The sequence below is a fragment of the Ochotona curzoniae genome, unplaced genomic scaffold, assembly GCF_017591425.1.
Source record: "Ochotona curzoniae isolate NIBS_2020 unplaced genomic scaffold, NIBS_Ocur_1.0 contig_3520, whole genome shotgun sequence".
NCBI lineage: Eukaryota > Metazoa > Chordata > Mammalia > Lagomorpha > Ochotonidae > Ochotona > Ochotona curzoniae.
This window is the reverse complement of record NW_024465894.1, coordinates 4,525,341-4,543,727: the sequence shown is the minus strand read 5'-3', so window position 1 is coordinate 4,543,727 and position 18,387 is coordinate 4,525,341. Positions and strand designations below refer to the sequence as shown.

General features: G+C 51.3%; 1 protein-coding gene and 1 non-coding gene across 2 annotated transcripts in view; both read right to left on the bottom strand.

The window, feature by feature from the left end:
• B4GALT5 (beta-1,4-galactosyltransferase 5) overlaps positions 1-7,191 on the bottom strand; it is a 62,312-nt gene extending 55,121 nt beyond the window's left edge. Inside the window, exon 1 of the mRNA XM_040981334.1 lies at positions 7,018-7,191. Coding sequence (XP_040837268.1) covers positions 7,018-7,132 — 115 coding nt within the window. The 5' untranslated portion in view covers positions 7,133-7,191. The remainder of the gene's footprint in view (positions 1-7,017) is intronic.
• LOC121157519 lies at positions 2,023-2,129 on the bottom strand. The gene has a single exon (XR_005884042.1). It is a non-coding gene; the product is annotated as a U6 spliceosomal RNA (small nuclear RNA).
• Positions 7,192-18,387: the final 11,196 nt, after the last annotated feature.

The following is an 18,387-nucleotide window of genomic DNA, read 5'->3' as shown; positions in this document are numbered from 1 at the left end:
GTGAAAACAGCTGGTCCATTCGGGGCTGATCCCAACCAAGGTCTCACGAACTAAGTGGGACGGACCATCCTTGGCCTGACCCGCCTCATCTTCCCCACCCCCTTCTCCTCCCCACTCTCCCCTCACTCACAAAAATCTAGCCACACTCATCCTTCCAGATGTGCTGGGAAACCCCCCACACCTGAGTGACAGGTCCTTGAGACAAATATCATCTCTCCAAAGGGGCATTCCTAACAAGCCAATCTCTAACAGACCTCAGCCACCTCTACTGTCCAGATTTCTCTAACACAAGGATGTCTTACAAGCAAATAAAAGCCCAAGAGCAAACCCCATCATCACCAGCAGCAGCACTGAGTGAGCACACCACGAGGGCGGAATGTCTGTGCCCTATGCACCTGTGGATTACCCACAACCCAACAGCCCCTCTGACCAGGTCTCCCCAGGAGATGCTTGTCCAACATACAAACACACACTGCTCTCCTGGGTTTGACCCCACCAATCACCCAGTCACTGCACACTTTTGCTTTCCTCAAATTACATCTTGCAGCCAGTCTTTTGTAACCACGCTATACCTGCCTCAGGCTGTCTTGACGATTCTCAACTTTGGACAAGTTAACCACTCAAGCCAGGATGATTCCATCACAGGCAGTGAATCGCACTCAGCAAAAGTCGCCGAAAGCCTGGAATTCAATGATCCCCCAGAGCCACTTACATGGCAGACACTGAAATGCTAGGTGATTATCAACCCACAAAACTTAAACTTCCCCGATCTTCTCATAGTTTTACACCACTACACAACATGGGTGCAGGGGTGCATGCCATTACGGGACTGCTTCCAGTCCCTAAAGAACTGCGCTTTGACTGACCCTACATGCAGGCCTGCCCCTCCTTTCCAGAGCCCACCCCACATCAGCTGGCCCCCAGTTAACTGTGTCCTTCCCACAGCTCTCACCAACAGGTCACCCCTCATCTCTGCCTTGTTGCGAGGTTTGTGTTTTAGGGCTGGAGCTGCCCAACACACTGTCCTTGGTCTAAAAGCCACAAAATGGAGTGTGTAAGCCAGTCAGCGGCAGCAGCAAGCTGGCCTTCTCCTGCTTTAGAACACATATTCTCTCCAGGAGCTTGACGAGTCCCCGGCAAACCAAGGGCCACCTTCCCGGTGACTGCCACGTTGGGTTCCCACTGTCCTACCTGGCTCAGGAGGGGAATGTCAGGGTCGGAGCAGAATCATCACCTGGCAAGAGCCCCATGTCTGGGTACCATAACTGATATTGCTGGAACAGCAGCCTCCCAAAACAGCCCAGGATGAGCATGTTTTCACGATTAAAAACGAAAGTTCAACTCCAGAACTCACAGCTTTGCTTCTCCAGTCCAGCAGAAGTTCTGCAGAGGCCACGAACACTAGCAGCGTCCTGTCACCTGAGGGGCTTGAGCGGGTTTTGTTTCCTCAACCTGCTCTCCGAAAAAGGACTCTTCCCAAGGAGGAATGCATGATGTTCAAAGAAACATGGTAGGGATTCCGTGTGAGAGGGAAAGAAAGGGTCTTCACTGGGATCAGTCTTTTTCATTTTTAAAAATGTGTAACCCACATCTCCCCATATCTAGAGAAGCTCAGATATGGGCCAGCATTGTGGCACAGTAGCTTAGGCCTCACCTACAATGCCAGCATGCCGTATGGGCACCTGCTGAGTCCTGGCTGCTCCACTTCTGATCTAGCTCCCTGTTACTATACCCAGGAAAGCAGTGCAAGATGAGACCCTGACACTCCTCCGGGGAGATGCAGATACAGCTGCTGCCTTCCGGCTTGGCCCAGCCCCAACTGCTGTAGCCATGTGGGGAATGAGCCAGCAGATGGAAGGTCAATCTCCTTCTCTCCCTATGTAACAACGCCTCAAATACACAAATCTAAAAGGATATTAAGTACACTGAGGCGATGGAGGACATGGAGGACGTTTCCCACGGAGCACAAGGGCTGACTTCATACCATTCTTTCCCTTTGTTTTTCTGGGGTTTTTTGGTTTGTTTAATATGGAACGCTTCACAAATTTGTGTGTCATCCTTGCACAGGGGCCATGCTAATCTTATCTGTATCGTTCCAATTTGAGTATATGTGCTGCTGAAGCAAGCACTCCCTTTATTTTTGCAAGAATTACAGACCAAGCAGGGAGACAGAGAGACCTTCCATCCACTGGTTTTCTTCCCACATGGACACAACTACTGGGCCCAGGCACATTAGCAAGGAGCTGGATGAGAAATGAATCAGCTGGGACTTGAACCAGCACCTCTAAAGGATGCTGCCATTACAGGACGGAAGTTAACCTGCTATACTACAATACTTTCAAATACTGTTCTTGATGAAGGAAATCTGAAAAGTTCTTGTAATGACGATATGAAGCATATACCTCCTCTAAAATCTTAACTATAATATCTGTAAAGAATGCAACTGAATGATTAACTTTTCAAATAACTCACAAGTTTTATTGAGATATAGCTACTTTTTAAAAACATTTTTTCATTTTTATTGGAAAGTCAGATTTACAGAAAGAGAGACAGAAAGATCTTTCATCGGCTAGTTCACTCCCCAGGTGGCTACAACGGCAGGAGCTAAGCCAATCTGAAGCCAGGCGCCAGGAGTTTCTTCTGGGTCTCCTATGTGGGTGCGGGATCCCAAGGCTTCCCCAGGACACAAGCAGGGAGCTGAAAGGAAAGTGGAGCAGCCGGGACATAAACCAGCACCCATATGGGATGCAGCACAGGCAAGGCAAGGACTTCAGCTACTAGGCTACTGTGCCAGGCCCAAATAACTAATTTTTTTAAATTCATTAAAAGTTTAAGTTACAGTTACACTTTTTCAAAGAGCTTTATGCTTTGAAAATTATCAGACCAAAGAAAGCAAGTGACTTGTTCAAGGTCATATGGTCAAATCAGGTGGGAGCTAGAGGTCTGAGAGATGGCTCAACTGGCTAATCCACTACCTGCAAGCGCCGGCATCCTATATGGACACTGATTCAAGTTCTGGCTGCTTTACTTCCCATCCAGCTCCCTGCTGTGGCCTGGGAAAGCAGCAGAGGATGGTCCAAAGTCTTGGGACCCTGTACCCACACTGGAGAACCGGAAGAAGCTCCTGGCTCCAGATCAGTTCAGTTCTGGATGTTGCAATCACATCGGGAGTGAACCAGTGGTTTAAAGATCTTTTTCTCAGTCTCTCCTTCTCTCTGTAAATCTGCCTTTCCAATTAAAAAAATAAATAAATCTTGGGCCCGGCACAATAGTCTAGCAGCTAAAGTCCTTGCCTTGCATGTGCTGGGATCCCATAGGGGCGCTGGTTCTAATCCTGGCAACCCTGCTTCCCATCCAGTTCCCTGCTTATGGCCTGGGAAAGCAGTTCTGGGCAGCTCAAAGCCTTGGGACCCTGCACCTGTGTGGGAGACCCGGAAGAGGCTCCTGGCTATGGATCGGCTAACCTCCAGCCATTGCAGCTGCTTGAGGAGTCAATTATCAGATGGAAGATCTTCCTCTCAGTCTTTCCTCTTCTCTTTATATCTGCTTTGCAATAAAAATAAACAAATCTTTAAATAAATAAATACATCTTTAAAAAAAAGTTGTTCAAGTTTTGAAGAAAACTTGAGTGGGGACACCCCAACACTGCAGAGAGAAATAGTGACTAAGTCAGTGAGCAGTGCATGGTGGGCAAGAGGACAGCCACAGTGTCACCCATAGTCACCACCTTGTCTTCCTGCCTCACCTCCAACCACTTCTCTCACACTTCAGCCCATCCTTTTCACTCCTTTCAGTGGCTGATAAAATACCACTTCTAAGTTCATGACAAAAACATAGCCCTATTTTCTTTCATTTATTGGACAGACAGACAATGAGCACCCATCTACTGGCTTCCTCCCCAGCCCATGGTGGGACTGACCAAAGCCTGGAGCCCAGAATTCCATCCAGGTCTCCACAGAGCCGACAGGAACCCAACTATGTAAGCCATCACTATGACCTGTCGGGGTGCATATTTGTGAGAAGCTGCAGATGGCAACAGTGTTGAGATCCAAGCCCAGACACTTCACAATGGGATGCAGACCTCACAAGCTGCATTTCTATTGCCAAGCTCAACACCTGCCCTGGTCATATTTCTTAAATCTAACTGTATTGGGATAGAGACATCCCAGCAAAGCACCTTTTGTATTTGAAGCAAATGCTTGTATTATGTAAATCTCATCACCCCCACTCCCCTAGGTGGTGCCACTATGCCCAGTCCACAGATGAACCTCAGGAGGGGCTGACTACCAACAGGAACAAGTGGCATTAGAGCTTATTAAAGGTTAGCCTCAACTTTGTTCTTCCTGTTTTTCACCTCTAATATTCTATTTTGTGAAGTTTACTGAAATGGTGAGGCACTCCCACATGGGATAGGGAAGGCCAGGAGACAAGGAAGACAGCACTGCAGCTGCCCTCCATCCTGCCCCTGGGGATAGGCTCCACTTCAAAAGTTCAAGGACAAACAGAGTGAAAAGATAAGCTAACTAATTTGACCTGGTACTTCCGGGGACACCTGCTGCAGGGATCAAAGAGGCAGCCATCTCCCTTGTGTTATGGAATCATAAGCCAATGAGTTTTCTCTTACCACCAACCCAATTTCTGAACATAGTTGAAATACACTCTTGGAGGAATGATTTCTCTTTGGTTCTTGAGAACACAGGACATACAACACCTTCAAAAACCAGGACTGGGGGCAAAAAAAATATCCTGGAAGAAAACACAAGACCAACACTTTCCACTGAGCCAGAATTCTAACAGACATGTCATGCTCTGGGGCTGTATCCGACAGAGGACCACGAAAATCCCTCTGTACAACTGTTTTCGACCCTCAGGAGCAGAAACTTCATCTGGTTCACCTGATAGCATTTTCTAAAATTATTTTAATACCAGCTCCTAAGAAAACTCACATACCCTAAAGCACAGAAAACCTCACCTCTCCCCAGACTGCTTTAGCCTTTGGGAAAACACAAACACTCTACACAGCCTCAAGCCAGGCACATGAAATGTTAAGTTTGCTGAGTGCAACTCTGCCTTAGTGATCCCCAAAACGACTCCACATCCTTTGTTCCCCTCTTCTGGAGAGCAGAATTTGAACTCTTTAGAAGTAGGTGTGCCCCTTAGAACATCTGAGGAAATGCTACCAGAAATGAAAGTTCCCATCCTTTCTCCGCAGGCTCTCAGGCGCCACAGTAAAACATCATTTGACACTGGGTTCCACGGCCCCAAAAACCCACCAGAGAAATGAGGGGTGCAGGCTTGAGGCTGCCTAGAGCCCCAACCCATCCTTCCACATCCACAGGGAGAAGTCTAAGACCTAACCCGCTAATGAATTCCTCTCAGTTAATTCCACTAATTAGCTACCTATTCTTGCTCTGCTATCCTTTCACTATCTACTCATCAAAGCCAGCAGGCCCTGCCCCATGTCCTCCCCAGGGGTAGGCTCTCCCCTCCCCGCCTACACTGCACCCTTAGGAGAGCCTGAACTGGCCAACCTTCCTCCCCAGACACAGGGTGCAGCACCCAACATCAGTGTTGGCCATCAAGGGACAAGCGCCTGAAAATGCACCAGGAGGTAACCTCCTGCACTATCTAGAAATTTCTCTATTCAGCTAGTTCCGTGTGACAAGGCACTAGTTACCACCAGTCCTAAAAGGCAGTTCCCGACAACTAAACCACTCCCCTCCCCCAACTCCCAGATACCCCAGCGGGGTTAGAGCATTAGTTCCTGGCCAGCCCCAGCTCGGTCATCTGGTCATGCCTCATCCGACACTGAGGTTTCCCTCTTAGGGGCCCCATGGTAATGTCAGGTTGGGTTAGACCCAATCCTTAACCTTCTCTTTCTGCATGGAAGTTACAAGTAGCAGTTGCCATTTATTCGGCAAACTGTGCAGCAGGTGTCAACATCAAGGGCTTCCACCATCAAAACCAGAGGCTGGGACTGACACACCCATGTCACAGAGGAGAAAGCTTGAGGTTCAGCAACCTGCCCAAGGTCATACACACGGCAGAACTCAAGTTCCACTCGGACGCCCTCTGCCTTCAGCGCACATCCAGCCGTGTCTTCTCATCTCTGCCCCCCACTCCACCCCATCCCCGTGTCCAGCAACGCCGAGGGCTGCCGCCTGGCTCAGCCAAACCTCGGGCAAGAACCTGTTCCCTTTCCATTTCTTCCCACCCAGGTTCCCCCTTCCACTTGGCACCATTTCCCCAAGTTACCACTCCCAGGCCCTCCTCCAAGGCCAATTTAAACTTCTCCATCCCCAGAGCCCCTTCTGTCCCCAGGGCTCTGGGAGAAGCTCAGTGAGGAAGGAAGCGCCCCTTTCCGGAGGTCTTCCACAAGGGAGGAAACCGGGGGTGCTGGGGAGGGAAGGGGCGGAGCGGACAAGGTGTGCCCTTGAGGGGAGGCAGGGAGCAGGGGGTGTGGGACGCTAAGGCTGGGATGGAGGCTGAATGGAGGCGTGGGGGCGACTATAGGGTGCACTCCGGGAAGCGGAGGGCCACCCGGCCACCTGCCGGGGCGCGCGTGCGGCGAGGAGCTGGAGTGAGGACGTCCCCCGGAGGGGGAAGCTGGGGCCGGGAGAGGGGGCTCCCGGAGCAGGAAACAGCGGAGGCTCCCGGAGGGCAGGATGGATGGGAAGCGGAGGGCGAGGGCGGGGAAGGCCGAGCTCCGGGACTGCAGGAGACCCTGGGGAGGGGACGCGGGAGCTCTCGGCGGGAAGACTGGGCAATGGAGGCAATGGGGGGTGGATCCCAGGTCCCGGAGAGAGAGAAGGGGGCCGCACGCCCGCTGGGCTACAGACGGCGGGAAGGTCTCCGCGCCTCCCCGGTAACCGCGCGAGGAGGCAAGGAGGGGAAGAGGGGGGTCCCCGAAGACCGAGCCGAGCGCCCCCACCCCCACCCCGGGGCATCTCCACAAGGGGCCAGGCTGCGTGGCCTCTGCAGGCCCGAGCGACGGCCGCGGGGGACCCTGAGCCCTACCTATGCCCGGCGCCACATAGACGAAGTAGAGCAGCGAGGACGACAGCGAGAAGAAGAAGAGCGCGGCGAGCAGCGAGCGGCGCGGCAGCCGCAGCAGCCCCCGGCGGGCGCGCATGCTGCAGCCGGACAGCCGCTCCGGGCCCGGGCCTGCTCCCGCCGCCGTCCGCCGCGTCCTGGGCCTCCCGGGCCTCGCGGGCCGCCGCCGCCGCCGCCTCGCCGCTCCCGGCCGCCCGCCGCCTCGCCGCTCCCAGCCGCCCGCCGCCGCGGGCCCGGCCACCACATGCAGCGGGCGGGGGCCCGAGCGGCCCGGCGCGAGCGCGGGCGCGGCGGCGGGGGCGGGGCGGGGGCGGGGCCGGCGCGGCAGGGCACCGTCGCAAAAGACCCGCGTCCGTGCGCTCGCTGCCCACCGCCAGCCGCGCGGCCGAGCAGCCCGCAGGGAGCGTCGCCAAATGGCGACAGCCCCTCTCTCGCGCCCGCTGTTTCAGGGCGCGGCCGCCGCCCAGGCGGCCAGGGGAGCGTCTCTCAAGTGCTAACCGGCTCCGCGCCCCGGCGTGCCCCCCACCGGGTGCCCAGGGGCTATCTGCAAAGTCTGATCCGTCTCTTGGCCCACTGCGGCAGAAGAGCGGAAATCGTAAGGGGGAAGGAGGGTGACGCTCGCTCGGCCTGGCACACACGCTCATTCATTCCTTCGTTCAGGAACTCCTTCATGTGTCGTTTGTCTATTGAATGGCAGACACAGTTTGTTGGCGCTGAGGATGCTAGAAACAATAAAATGGATAAAATCTCCACCTTCATGGAAACTGGCATTTGTGTGGGAGGAGAGAGAAATCAATTGCTTGGATCGCGAGCAAGATACAACAGGAGGGGGACACACTGGAGCGCAGGCCGCGGTGTTCCACAAGGCCTCCCTGGGCAGGGGATGGAGGCTGAGGCTCAAAAAGGAGGTGGGGGAGACCAAGGGCTCCCCTGGGAGAATGGCAGGTGCAGAAGCCCCTGAGATGGGAAAAGATCTGATCTGTACCAGCCAGGGTGGGTACAGGCCAGGACAGTAGGGAGAACGGGTGATGGAGCTCAGGCCAGCTGCACTTCCAGCCCAGGCCCCGCAACAGAAGCAGTTCAATGAGGCTGGTTGGGTGGGAACCTGGGCTTCCCTTGCCTGGTTCAATCCCTTGGGCAGCCCAGAGCCTGGTGCACTTCCTGTTCCTGTGGTGCAGAGGGGAACCGTGAGGTTGCAGCCATTGCCTAGAACAGTGAGGGCTTGCATCTCAGCTGCCCTTCTCCGTGGCAGACCCTGGGCCTCAGCATTCCAGCCGGATTCCCTAATTCTCATCTCCTAGGCAGATGGGTGCCCTAACCCACATGCACCCTGGAGTGCTCAGGGGATCTCAGCGACCAGGGAAGTGAGGTGGGGTGGTGGGGGGCAGCAGCAGACTTCTCCATTGCAGACACATCAAGGAACAAGGGGTGTCGGATACAGTGGGGTGAGCCAGCAGCAGTCCTGCTGTGTCCCTAACATGGTTGGTTCTTTGCAATGTGTTTCTGTCCCTTTATTGGAAGACTGTCTGACTTGCACAGGTCTTCTGTCTTAGTTATGTGGCCTGAAGCAAGCTACTCAGACCCCCTGAGCACCTACCACTGCACTAGGCTGGCCGTCTACCCACAGAGCCAGACACGCACAGTAAATGCACAACGTGGCTGCCAAACCCCTGGGAAGAGGCTCCAATAACATGGCAAGGGAAACAGCCTTTTGACACAGATGCGAGTTCCCATCTCAGCTTTGGCCTCTCCTGGCTGTGTGACCCTGGGCCCATAGCGCACCTCTCTCAGCGGCCTATTCTTTGTCACCTGTGAAATGGGCACAGTGCTGTCCACTCCACAGCAAAATGACACACAGTGGATGAGATCGTGCAGGGAGGGCCCATCCTGGACCAGAACTCCCTGTGAACCAGAAGTTGTGCCCTTCTGCCTTCCACACCGATGGAACCCACACATCTGGCCCTTGCAACCCCACGCTTAGAAAACAGTTTCTGTCACAACGAGAAGTGAAAGAACAGTGCCAAAGTTGTGGCGCAGTGGGTTAAGCCACCACCACCCACGCCAGCATCTCAAATCTAGTGCTGGTACTAGTTTACCCATTCTGCTTCCTGTCCAGCTCTGTGCTTATGCGCCTGGAAAAAGCAGCAGATAGGCTGAGGACCTGGGTATCTGCCACCCACAAAGGGAGACCAGGAAGGAATTCCAAGCTCCTGGTTTCAGCCTGACCAGCCCTGGCTGTCATGGTTATTTGGATTATGAAGTAGCCATGGACAATTTCTTTGTATCTCTTTCTCAGCATTACAATCACAAGAAAGTGAACGTGGTCCTGCGGTCTCTCATGCGTACTGACAGGCAGCAAGGCCTCACCCCGTCCGCAGAGCACTCCGTGATCACTCCTCTCCTCGTGTCCCATCTGAAATAACTAGGCATCAACATGAATCACCTGGTTTTTTTTAAATGACAGGAAACAGAAAGATGTTAGTCCTTACTTGCAAACCTCCGACTCTTTCGTTCCTCCATTCATTCATTCATTCGCCTTTCAGCGCCCCCAGCCAAACAAACTCGCCACATTCTGCCCCTCAAATGTCACTTCCTCCCAACTAACCCTCCCCTGCCCAGTACACCGCCCTCTCCTCCCCTCCCACTCTCTCCCCCAACTCACATTCCATCCACGCCCTTGTATCACACACTTGGGTTATTTGTGCATGTCTCTCCCCTGTGTCACAGTCTATGCTGCAAGAGGACACAGGTTTGGTTTCCCTCCCTGCCATGTCCTTCCTTGCAGGTGGTACAGCAACCAGTAGGTGCTCAATAATTGCTGCAGGAAGAACAGGTGTGTGTGTGTGTAGGTAGCAGGTGCCGGGCATGGTTGAGGCAGAGATGACTCAGTGGAGGTTCTCTCGTAGTCCAGTGTCAGGAACGACAGGAAGATGAGTAACTGTGGGAGCTGGTGACGAGGCTGGCTGTGGCGAAAGGCATTCTGGGAAATTCGGGACAGCCTCTGAAGGGCTATTGAGACACCTGTGCTCAAGAGGCCTATCTGACTGGAGCAGCTAGTCCCTCCAACGGGAGGGATGAGACTGCAGGAGCCCGGGCCGGTGGCTCAGCCACAGCCTGGAGTAAGATGGAGCCGGAACCTCACCAGGCCTGCTTCCTCTGTGCACCTGCATCATGACCATGATCATTGCCTCGCTGTCCTTTGCTTGCACACCTGTGAGCTGGAGATCAGACCGGGCCTTCCCCCTGGCCTGCTGCCAGGGCTCCAGATGGCGTCTGTGTCACACATCCGGCTGTGACAGGCAGGCTCCAACGGCAGGAGCTATTGCTGTCCGGCCCTTTCCTGCCAGTTGTAAAGAGCCCATAGAGGTTACAGAGCAGGGGCGTGGGCTAAAGAGAGGAAGGTTCCTGTGTTGGATTAAGCTGGGCCAGATCCAACACAGAATCCATAGCCTAGAGTTAAAATTCACCAATAATTCAGAGCCCTGCTTACTCTCTCAGAATCTCCTGGAGAATGATCCATGCACCTGCTAGGATGAGGCCATTGTGCAATTGACAAGCAAGGGTCATCTGTAGTGAGATAGCATCTGGGAGCAATGACTATCCCAGATGCTGCTCTCAGAGGGAGGTGTGCAACCACTTACAGAGGTTGGAAGCTCTGGCTTCCAGGGCTTCCAGCAACTCCTGCTCACTGACCCTTATAAGGTTCACCCTGGTGGCCCCCAGCTGAGCTGGAGTTACTCAGTACCTTTCAGGCCTACTTGGGAGTAGAAGCTGGCTGAAGTCACCTCCAGCCACTTTCAGAGCAAGTGCATCCTTCAACACTCCTTTCCCTCTACCAAGAAACCATCAAAGTTTGGCCAGGCAGCTGCTGTACCAGCTCATGGACTCAAGCACTTGAGCCCTCACTTGCTGCCTCCCAGGTGCAAATTAGCAGGAAGCTGGGGGCAGGAGCAGAGCTGAGACACACATCAGTCCCAGAACAAAAGGAAGCTTCCCCAGTGATGAGCATATAGAATTTTTAAGAGAGAAAATTCAGCGTCAAGCCTGAGACACAGGAGATCTTCTCTCAGCATATCCTTCTTACAGCATAACCTAGCTTGACCCAGCTGACCAGGGGTATATTGCAACTGTCTTTCTCTTGGAATTGGCTGCTGTGAGGTGTTTCCTTATGGGATGTGGAACTCAAAGAATTGCAACTTGCTTTCTCCTGCATTGTTTCTAGGTCTCCACATTGCTACACAGAGCTACAGTGTGTTCACTTTTTTCACTGCTATCTAGTGTTTCATCATGGAACTAGTCCACAGTTTAAAAAATTACTTTTCCCTGTGTTTTTTTTTTTCTCTTGCTAGCAGGTCTAACCCTAGCCACAATTCAAAAATCCAGAAAAATCTAAATTGTAACAGATTTTTAATAATTTCTTTAGCAGCAAGACTTGACTTGACCTGAACTTACTTAGTACCAAGAGTAAGAGACAGAATGTTCTTTATGAACTGTATCCTCTTCAGTGGAAATGCTCCACTGAGGAAACATACTGGACAAGCCAGCCCTCTCATGGGGTGTGATACAATATTCAACGGATGTAACCCTTTCTCTAATTTCCCACCCACTGGAATCTGAGTGGGATTGTGACACTATAACCCAGCGGTAAGAAGCAGAAATGACCGTGTGTGCATGGGCTGAGCTATTGCAGGGCATCTGACTTGGTGGTGACGCTCTCCTTTGGGACTGGAGCTCCTCCAGATTGGAAGGAAGCTCAGCCCGCATGGAGAAGCCGGGCAGCCAAGTTCCCATCAACAGAGTCACGGGAGGTCCCAGTGACAGCCCACATCAAGCCCCAGATGTGAGAAGCCACACTTTCAGCTATTCCAGCTGCCAGCTGTCAGTCATCTTGCCCAGCTGAAGGCCCAAGCTGGCCCACTTTATCCTCTCCAACTCTGTGGGCTGAACCTGAAATGGCTGTAGTCTGACAGCACCCAGCATGGGGGTTGTGGAGAGGTGGCGGCAATCAGGGCAACCACAACACCCTTGCACGCTATCTGATGCGGAGGAGCCAGGGTCGCTTCAGAACACAAACACACAAGGGGCTGGGCTGAGCTGTAGAGACAGGCACCTGTGCTGTCAAACTGTTTCTCAAGTGGTCTCCCACCCAAAGTATTGCCCCCGTTTGTATGCTGGGCAGAGATGCTACTTGCGATTGCATCCTCAGTTCCTGGGAATCTAGCAAACATTCCTTGATTCTGCCAAGAGGACAAAGAGCCTCCACCCATGTCTCCAAGGATATACCCAGAAGGGAGATTTGGAAGCAGTTTGTGATTTTAGACAGGAAGGTATTTGGCAAGTGCTTAGTGATTCTAGGGATTAGAGCAGGCATGGGAAATCTGTTCTGATGAAGGAAAGCTGGGGGCTGGCCAGGTTTAGCAGTAGACACTATAGGCCAGAGCCCAGAGCCTAGAAATGCATCAAGTGCATCTGAATATGTTTGAGACCTAAAAACTAATATTCACTCAAAACTAATCAACAATGAAAGAAAGCAGCCATGTAATCTTAGGCCAATTGGTTAACTGCCTCTGAACTTAGGTGATTCTATCTAATAAGACTTAGTGAGTTGCCAGGGGTGGCCTTTTCTTATACCCAATAGGATGCAGAAATGACCATAAAAGTAGTCATTAGAGGCCCATGAAGATCCTCAAATGGCCCTAGGTAGTGGAAGTTGCTGGAAAGTTCCCTTGGGAAGGTGTGAGGACCCACTGTGTCTGATACCTGCTATCCCTGCTCCAGCTCAGCTCCTGTACAAAGTCCTGACACTCCAATGCTGAGCTCAGCTGATTCACTTCTGGGTGAGAAAACCTCCTGATTCTCAAGACAGGGCCAGAGCTCCAAATATTCCTCACCAATTGGGGGCAAAGCCATCCGTGTCAGCAGCAGAGGAAGCCAATTAGCCAAGCACATTATGCTGTGGCAGGTGTCTGATGGAATCAGATATTGTCACGGACTCGGGATGGAACAGCAGCTGTTGCTGCTCCTCTCTCTCCCTCTGTCCACCCCCGAGTCTCCTCCAAGCCCCAGGCGCAGGCTCTGAGCCCACTGGAGCTGGGGTGATGCGAGCCAGAGGGACAAGCTGCAGGATCAAAGGCAAGGGGCAGGGATGCTGATCAAAGCTCAAGTCTGGGGTCTTAACATCCGAGAGCCCAGTCACAATCACTCACCCCCAAGTGACAGTAACTATTTCAGCCTTAGCCGAGTGCCTGCCTGTAGCGACGGAAATTTTTCTTCTTCTACTCATTTTAGGTTCCTCAGCTCGGGCTGTGTAAATTAGATTTGCCAAAAATGGGTTGACAAGAGAAAAGCAAGTGAAAATTTATTTCATGTACCTTGTGCATACCTTTTACAAATGAAAATTTTCATCATGAACCTAAATCTTTACAGAGGAGAAACTTACACCCTGTGGTTTGAGCATTTCTCCTGGTTCTCAATGGGCTTTTAGCTCAAAATAAGCCATACGTCAAAGAGGCGTATTCGAGGGTGGCATGGTCTGGTGTTCTTTGGGTCATGGGCTGTGTTTCTCAATTTTTAAAAATCTAAATCCCCTTTCAAGGAATGAAAGACCCTCTTATAGTCTCCTTTGGCATCCTTTAAGATTACAAAAGTCTTTGTTCTGAGAACTCTCAGATGATTAAAAGAAGGAAAATATGGAGGAAGAGATCAGAGAAAAAGCAATCTTCTGCATCGGGCAAAAAGCACGAACTCCAAAAGAAAAGCCACTAGTATTTGATACAGCAGAATTTTCTAAATATATTTTTATTTATTTTAAAGAGAGAATGAGACACAGAGAGAGAGAGAGGAGATTGAGAGAGAGGTCAGCTATCTGCAGGTTCACTCTCCAAATGAACATAGCATGAGCTGAGCCAAGCTCAAACCAGGAGACCAGAACCCAATCTGGGTATTCCACATGAATGGCAGGGACCCAACTACTTGATATCTCTTAGCATCACCCTAGCAGGAACCTGGAGTCAACATCTGGAGCTAGATATCACACTCCGAAGTAGTACTCCAACATGGACTGCAGATATCCTCACTGCTGGGCCAAGCACCTGCTCCTCACTCACCTGTCCTGTTTACACCCACCTGCTCCTCACTCACCTGTCCTTTCTCAGTACACTTATATTGACCTGATTCTCCCTTCATAGCCACAGTCTATTCAGTTTCATAGAGAAGTTGTTGATTAGCATAACTGGTCCACTGATGGAAATTGACCTTGTTTCAGATCTTTCTATCTTTACAGGGTTACAGTGTATACTTTTTTTTTTTTCAATTTCTGTTAGAAAATCAGATTTGCAGAAAGGAGAGACAGAGAGGAAGAGCTTCCATCTGTTGCTTTACTCCCCAAGTTACTACAATGGCCAGAGATGAGCTGGTCTGAATCCAGGAGCCAGGAGCTTCTTCTCGGTCTCCCACGCAGGTGCAGGGTCCCGTGGCTTTGGGACATCCTCTACTGCTTTCCCAGACCAGAAACAGGGAGCTGGAAAGGAAGTGGAGCAGCCAGGATACGAACAGGTGCACATGTGGGATCCTGGCACTTCAAGGCCATGACTTTAGCCACTAGGCTATAGTGCCAGGCCCTAGTGTACACTTTTGTCTACATCTGAGCAGTTCTGTCTATGGAACAGATGATTAGAAGTTGTCCTTGTGGTGACGCTGGAGGCTTGCCAGTGTGGCCAAGGAACTTGTGCCAGTTTGCATGCCCAGCAGCAGTTGGTAATGGCCCATGGCCCCTGCCAGCCAGCCCAGCAGAGTGGAAGGTTTATTACCACATCATTTAACTTCTATTTCTCCTCTGGTGAGAGTCCAAGCACCTTTGACTCTATTTGTGTTTTTCTGGTTGTTTTCTTTGGTATTTTCCCACGCATGTCTGTTTTGGTAAAGAAAGAACTGGGGGACGTTCATCCTTTATAAAGGCATAGAAGCCCCTGATCTGTCTTCTGATGTGTCATATGGTGCCCTCTTATCCCTGGACTATTCCATGTCTTGGCTGGCTAGGTTTCCCCTGATCTGTTCCCTGCACCTGCTCCTCCCATCCTCTGTCCTCTTCCCACTGCCTCATCTGCAATGAAGAAAGTGACTTCCCGTTGTGGGAGCTGGGAAGTCCCGGATCATGGCGCTGGTAGATCTGGTGTCTAAGGGAGACCTGCATTCTGGTGTGCAGATGGTGCCCTCTGCAGTGCCCCTACATGGTGTGAGAGAAGCAGAAAGCATTCTGGGACCTCTTTTAAGGGTTCACCTATCCCCTCTCAGAGAATTCTGTCCTGGGACCCCATCACTTCCAAGCTTCCAACCTTCTAATGCCATCACCTCCTTTGTCATTAGGTTTTGCTCTGGGCTCGGAAAAGGATGCACCAATCCCCCAGGACTGATGACTTTGAACTAAAGGAGCAACCTCAAGGTCTCTCTGTGCATCTTCCACACCTCACCTGCTTCTCCCGAACTGCAGACAGGGCCGTCCCTGGAGTATACCACGCAGGAGATGCAGTATCCCTCACTGGGGAAGATAAGCCAGAAAGGTGCACAGGGCACCTGATGGAGTATACATCATTTACACTTCTGAAAAAGTCAGGCAGGCCTCACCCACCTAACAAGACAAGCTTAGCCCAAAGCCAAGCCTCCCTGCCCCTCCCACTGCCCCCCAGAAGACCCAGGGCTCTTCCTGGCCATGGCTCAGGGAGTTGTTTAAGCATCTGGAGCCTTGCACGGTGGCCTAGTAGCTAAAGTCCTCATCTTACATGCCTTCCCTGCTTGTGGCTTGGGAAAGCAGTCAAGGATGGCCCAAAGTCTTTGGACCTGGCTTGTCTTCTGCTGCTTTGACTAGGGAGCTGGATTAGAAGTGTATCTGCCAGGACTTGAATTGGTGCCCATATGGAGTACCTGCATTGCAGGTGGCACCTTTACTTGTCACACCACAGTGCCAGGCACTGGTTGCCATACTTCTGAAGTTGTTAGGCTGAGATCCCATGTGGGTGCTAACTTAAATCCTGGCTGCTCCATTTCCAATCCAGCTCTCTGCTAATACCTTTGGAAAAGCAGCAGAAGGTGACTCAAGTGTCTGGTCCCTTACCAGCCTTTTGTGTGGGAGACCTGGATGAAGCTCTTGGCTTCTGACTTCAGGGTAGACATTTGGGGGTTGTCATAGACATTTGGGGGTTGAATCAGTGAAGGAACATTTCTCTCTCACTTGCTCTCTCTCCATACCTCTTTTCTTGCAACCCTGATTTTCAGAGGTGAAGACACTTGACTAAAGGACATGGTGAGTCAGAGTCTGGTTGGATTCCAGTCTGCTCTCTCCCAGGGTGGGGTGCTTTTCTTTCCTTTTATATGTTTTAATTGATGATGAGGAGGTCTCCTCATCTGAGAAAGCAACCCAGGTGAGTGGTGAAATATCTATGGTCGGGCCAACTCCCAGCGTTCTCCAGCCACGCCCTTGCCCTGGTCTTGACCAAGAGCTCCCTTCTTTCTGACGGCCCCACCTCGCATAGGGATTTCTGTTGGCCTTGTGCATGGCTGCAGCTCCAGGGCTGGAGACGGCACTGCTCTAGGGGCCAGCATCATGGCACAGCCACTTAAGCTGCCACTCGCATCCCTATGTGGGTACCACCTGACCCAGCCCTGGCCATCACAGCCATTTGGGGAGTAAACCCATTGATGGAAGAGCTCACTCTGACTCTTGCAGCTCTCTCTGCCTTTCCAACAAAGAAATACGTTTTAGAAAAAGGATAAATTATTTCCTGACAACTTCATTCTCCCCATGACAAGCTTATAATGTGACTTTCTCCAATTCCTAAAACAGTGGCGCCGGACAGAAGCCAGTGCTCTGTTGGAGCCGTTCTCCACCACATGGTCCAATCCAGGTACCACTGGCCACCCTGGAGGCATGGCTGACACCATGCAGGAAATAAACTTTACATTTAATCTCATTCTAATAATATTGCATTAAATATTGATAATTACATGAGGCTAGCAATAGCCATATCAGATGGTGCAGGTGCCGGTTCTAGTTTTTTTTCTGGGTATTTACATGTTACACACAGCTCATGGCTTAGTTTGCATTTTATGTTTTACTTAAATTTTCATGCTCCACGTATCCTTTTGGTACTTGATTTTGTTCCCTGAACACTAAACAGTATACTGGAAGACCTTACAGATTTGTCTTACTTTTCTATTAGCTACACAGAACTCTATCGCATGGAAATGGCATGCTCCATTGAGAGCCAGTCAGGTGGTTTTTAAGGTGCCTCAGGCACATGTGTAGCATTTTTAAAAATTTGTTTCCTTATCTATTTGTAAAGCAAAGTGAGAGAGACAGAAGGAACCAGAGAGAGAGAGAGAATCTTCCACCTGCTGGTTAATTCTCAAAACAGCCACAACACTAGGTCTAGCACAGATCAAAGCCAGGAGTCCAGAAGTGCATCCAGGCCTAAGCGCTTGAGTCATCCCTCAATGCCCCCACTAAGCACAGCAGCAGGGAGCTGGATTGGAAGTGGAGCAGCCAGGATTTGAACCAGCACTTCAATATGGGATGGTGTCGGCATCTCTAAGGCATCGTCAAATAACTCTCCCATCCCTGGTGCTGATGTAGGTTGACAGCCAAGGATTGGTCCCCTCCCCCTTCTCCCCTTTGGACATAGGAGAAAAAAAACCTGAAACGTTTGTCCCACCCCCCATTTCTTCCCTACCTGACCCTCCCCATCCAAATCAGAGGCCCACATGGGCATGCATTCCTCTCAATTATATAAACAATACTAAAAAAGAAAATTTTGTAAGTATTTAAAAAGTTGTGGGATGCTGATATCGCAAGCAGTGGCTTAATCCGTGGCACCGCAATACCCATTCCTTATGTATGATGTATACCATCTGGTGACCACTCAACAGCAATGGCTATGATTTTTAATGATAATAATAAATAGTAATAATAATAGCTTGTGCTTGCTGGGCTATGCTGTATTCTGGCTGTTTCTCTAAGTTCTTACCTAGTATTCTTGTCATGGTCAAATGATGGGGGCTTTCTTTCTGTTTTTTCAGCCCAGGCTCTGCTTCAGAAACTGGCCTCAAATCACTCAGCCAGTGAATAGCAGAGCCAGGATTTGAGCCCAGACATTGGCTTCCATTTCCCTGCTCATGGTGGGATCCTCTGCAGCCGGCTGGGCTGGTGTCAACCGCAGGGCCACATGGCCACCCCAGGTCAGGACTTAGGGGTCAGTGCCTAGTCTGGGTCATCCCCACAGGGCCAGGCAGACCTGCCGTAGGGAACCGTCCTGGAAGCCCCTCAGCCGGCCTGGCATGGGA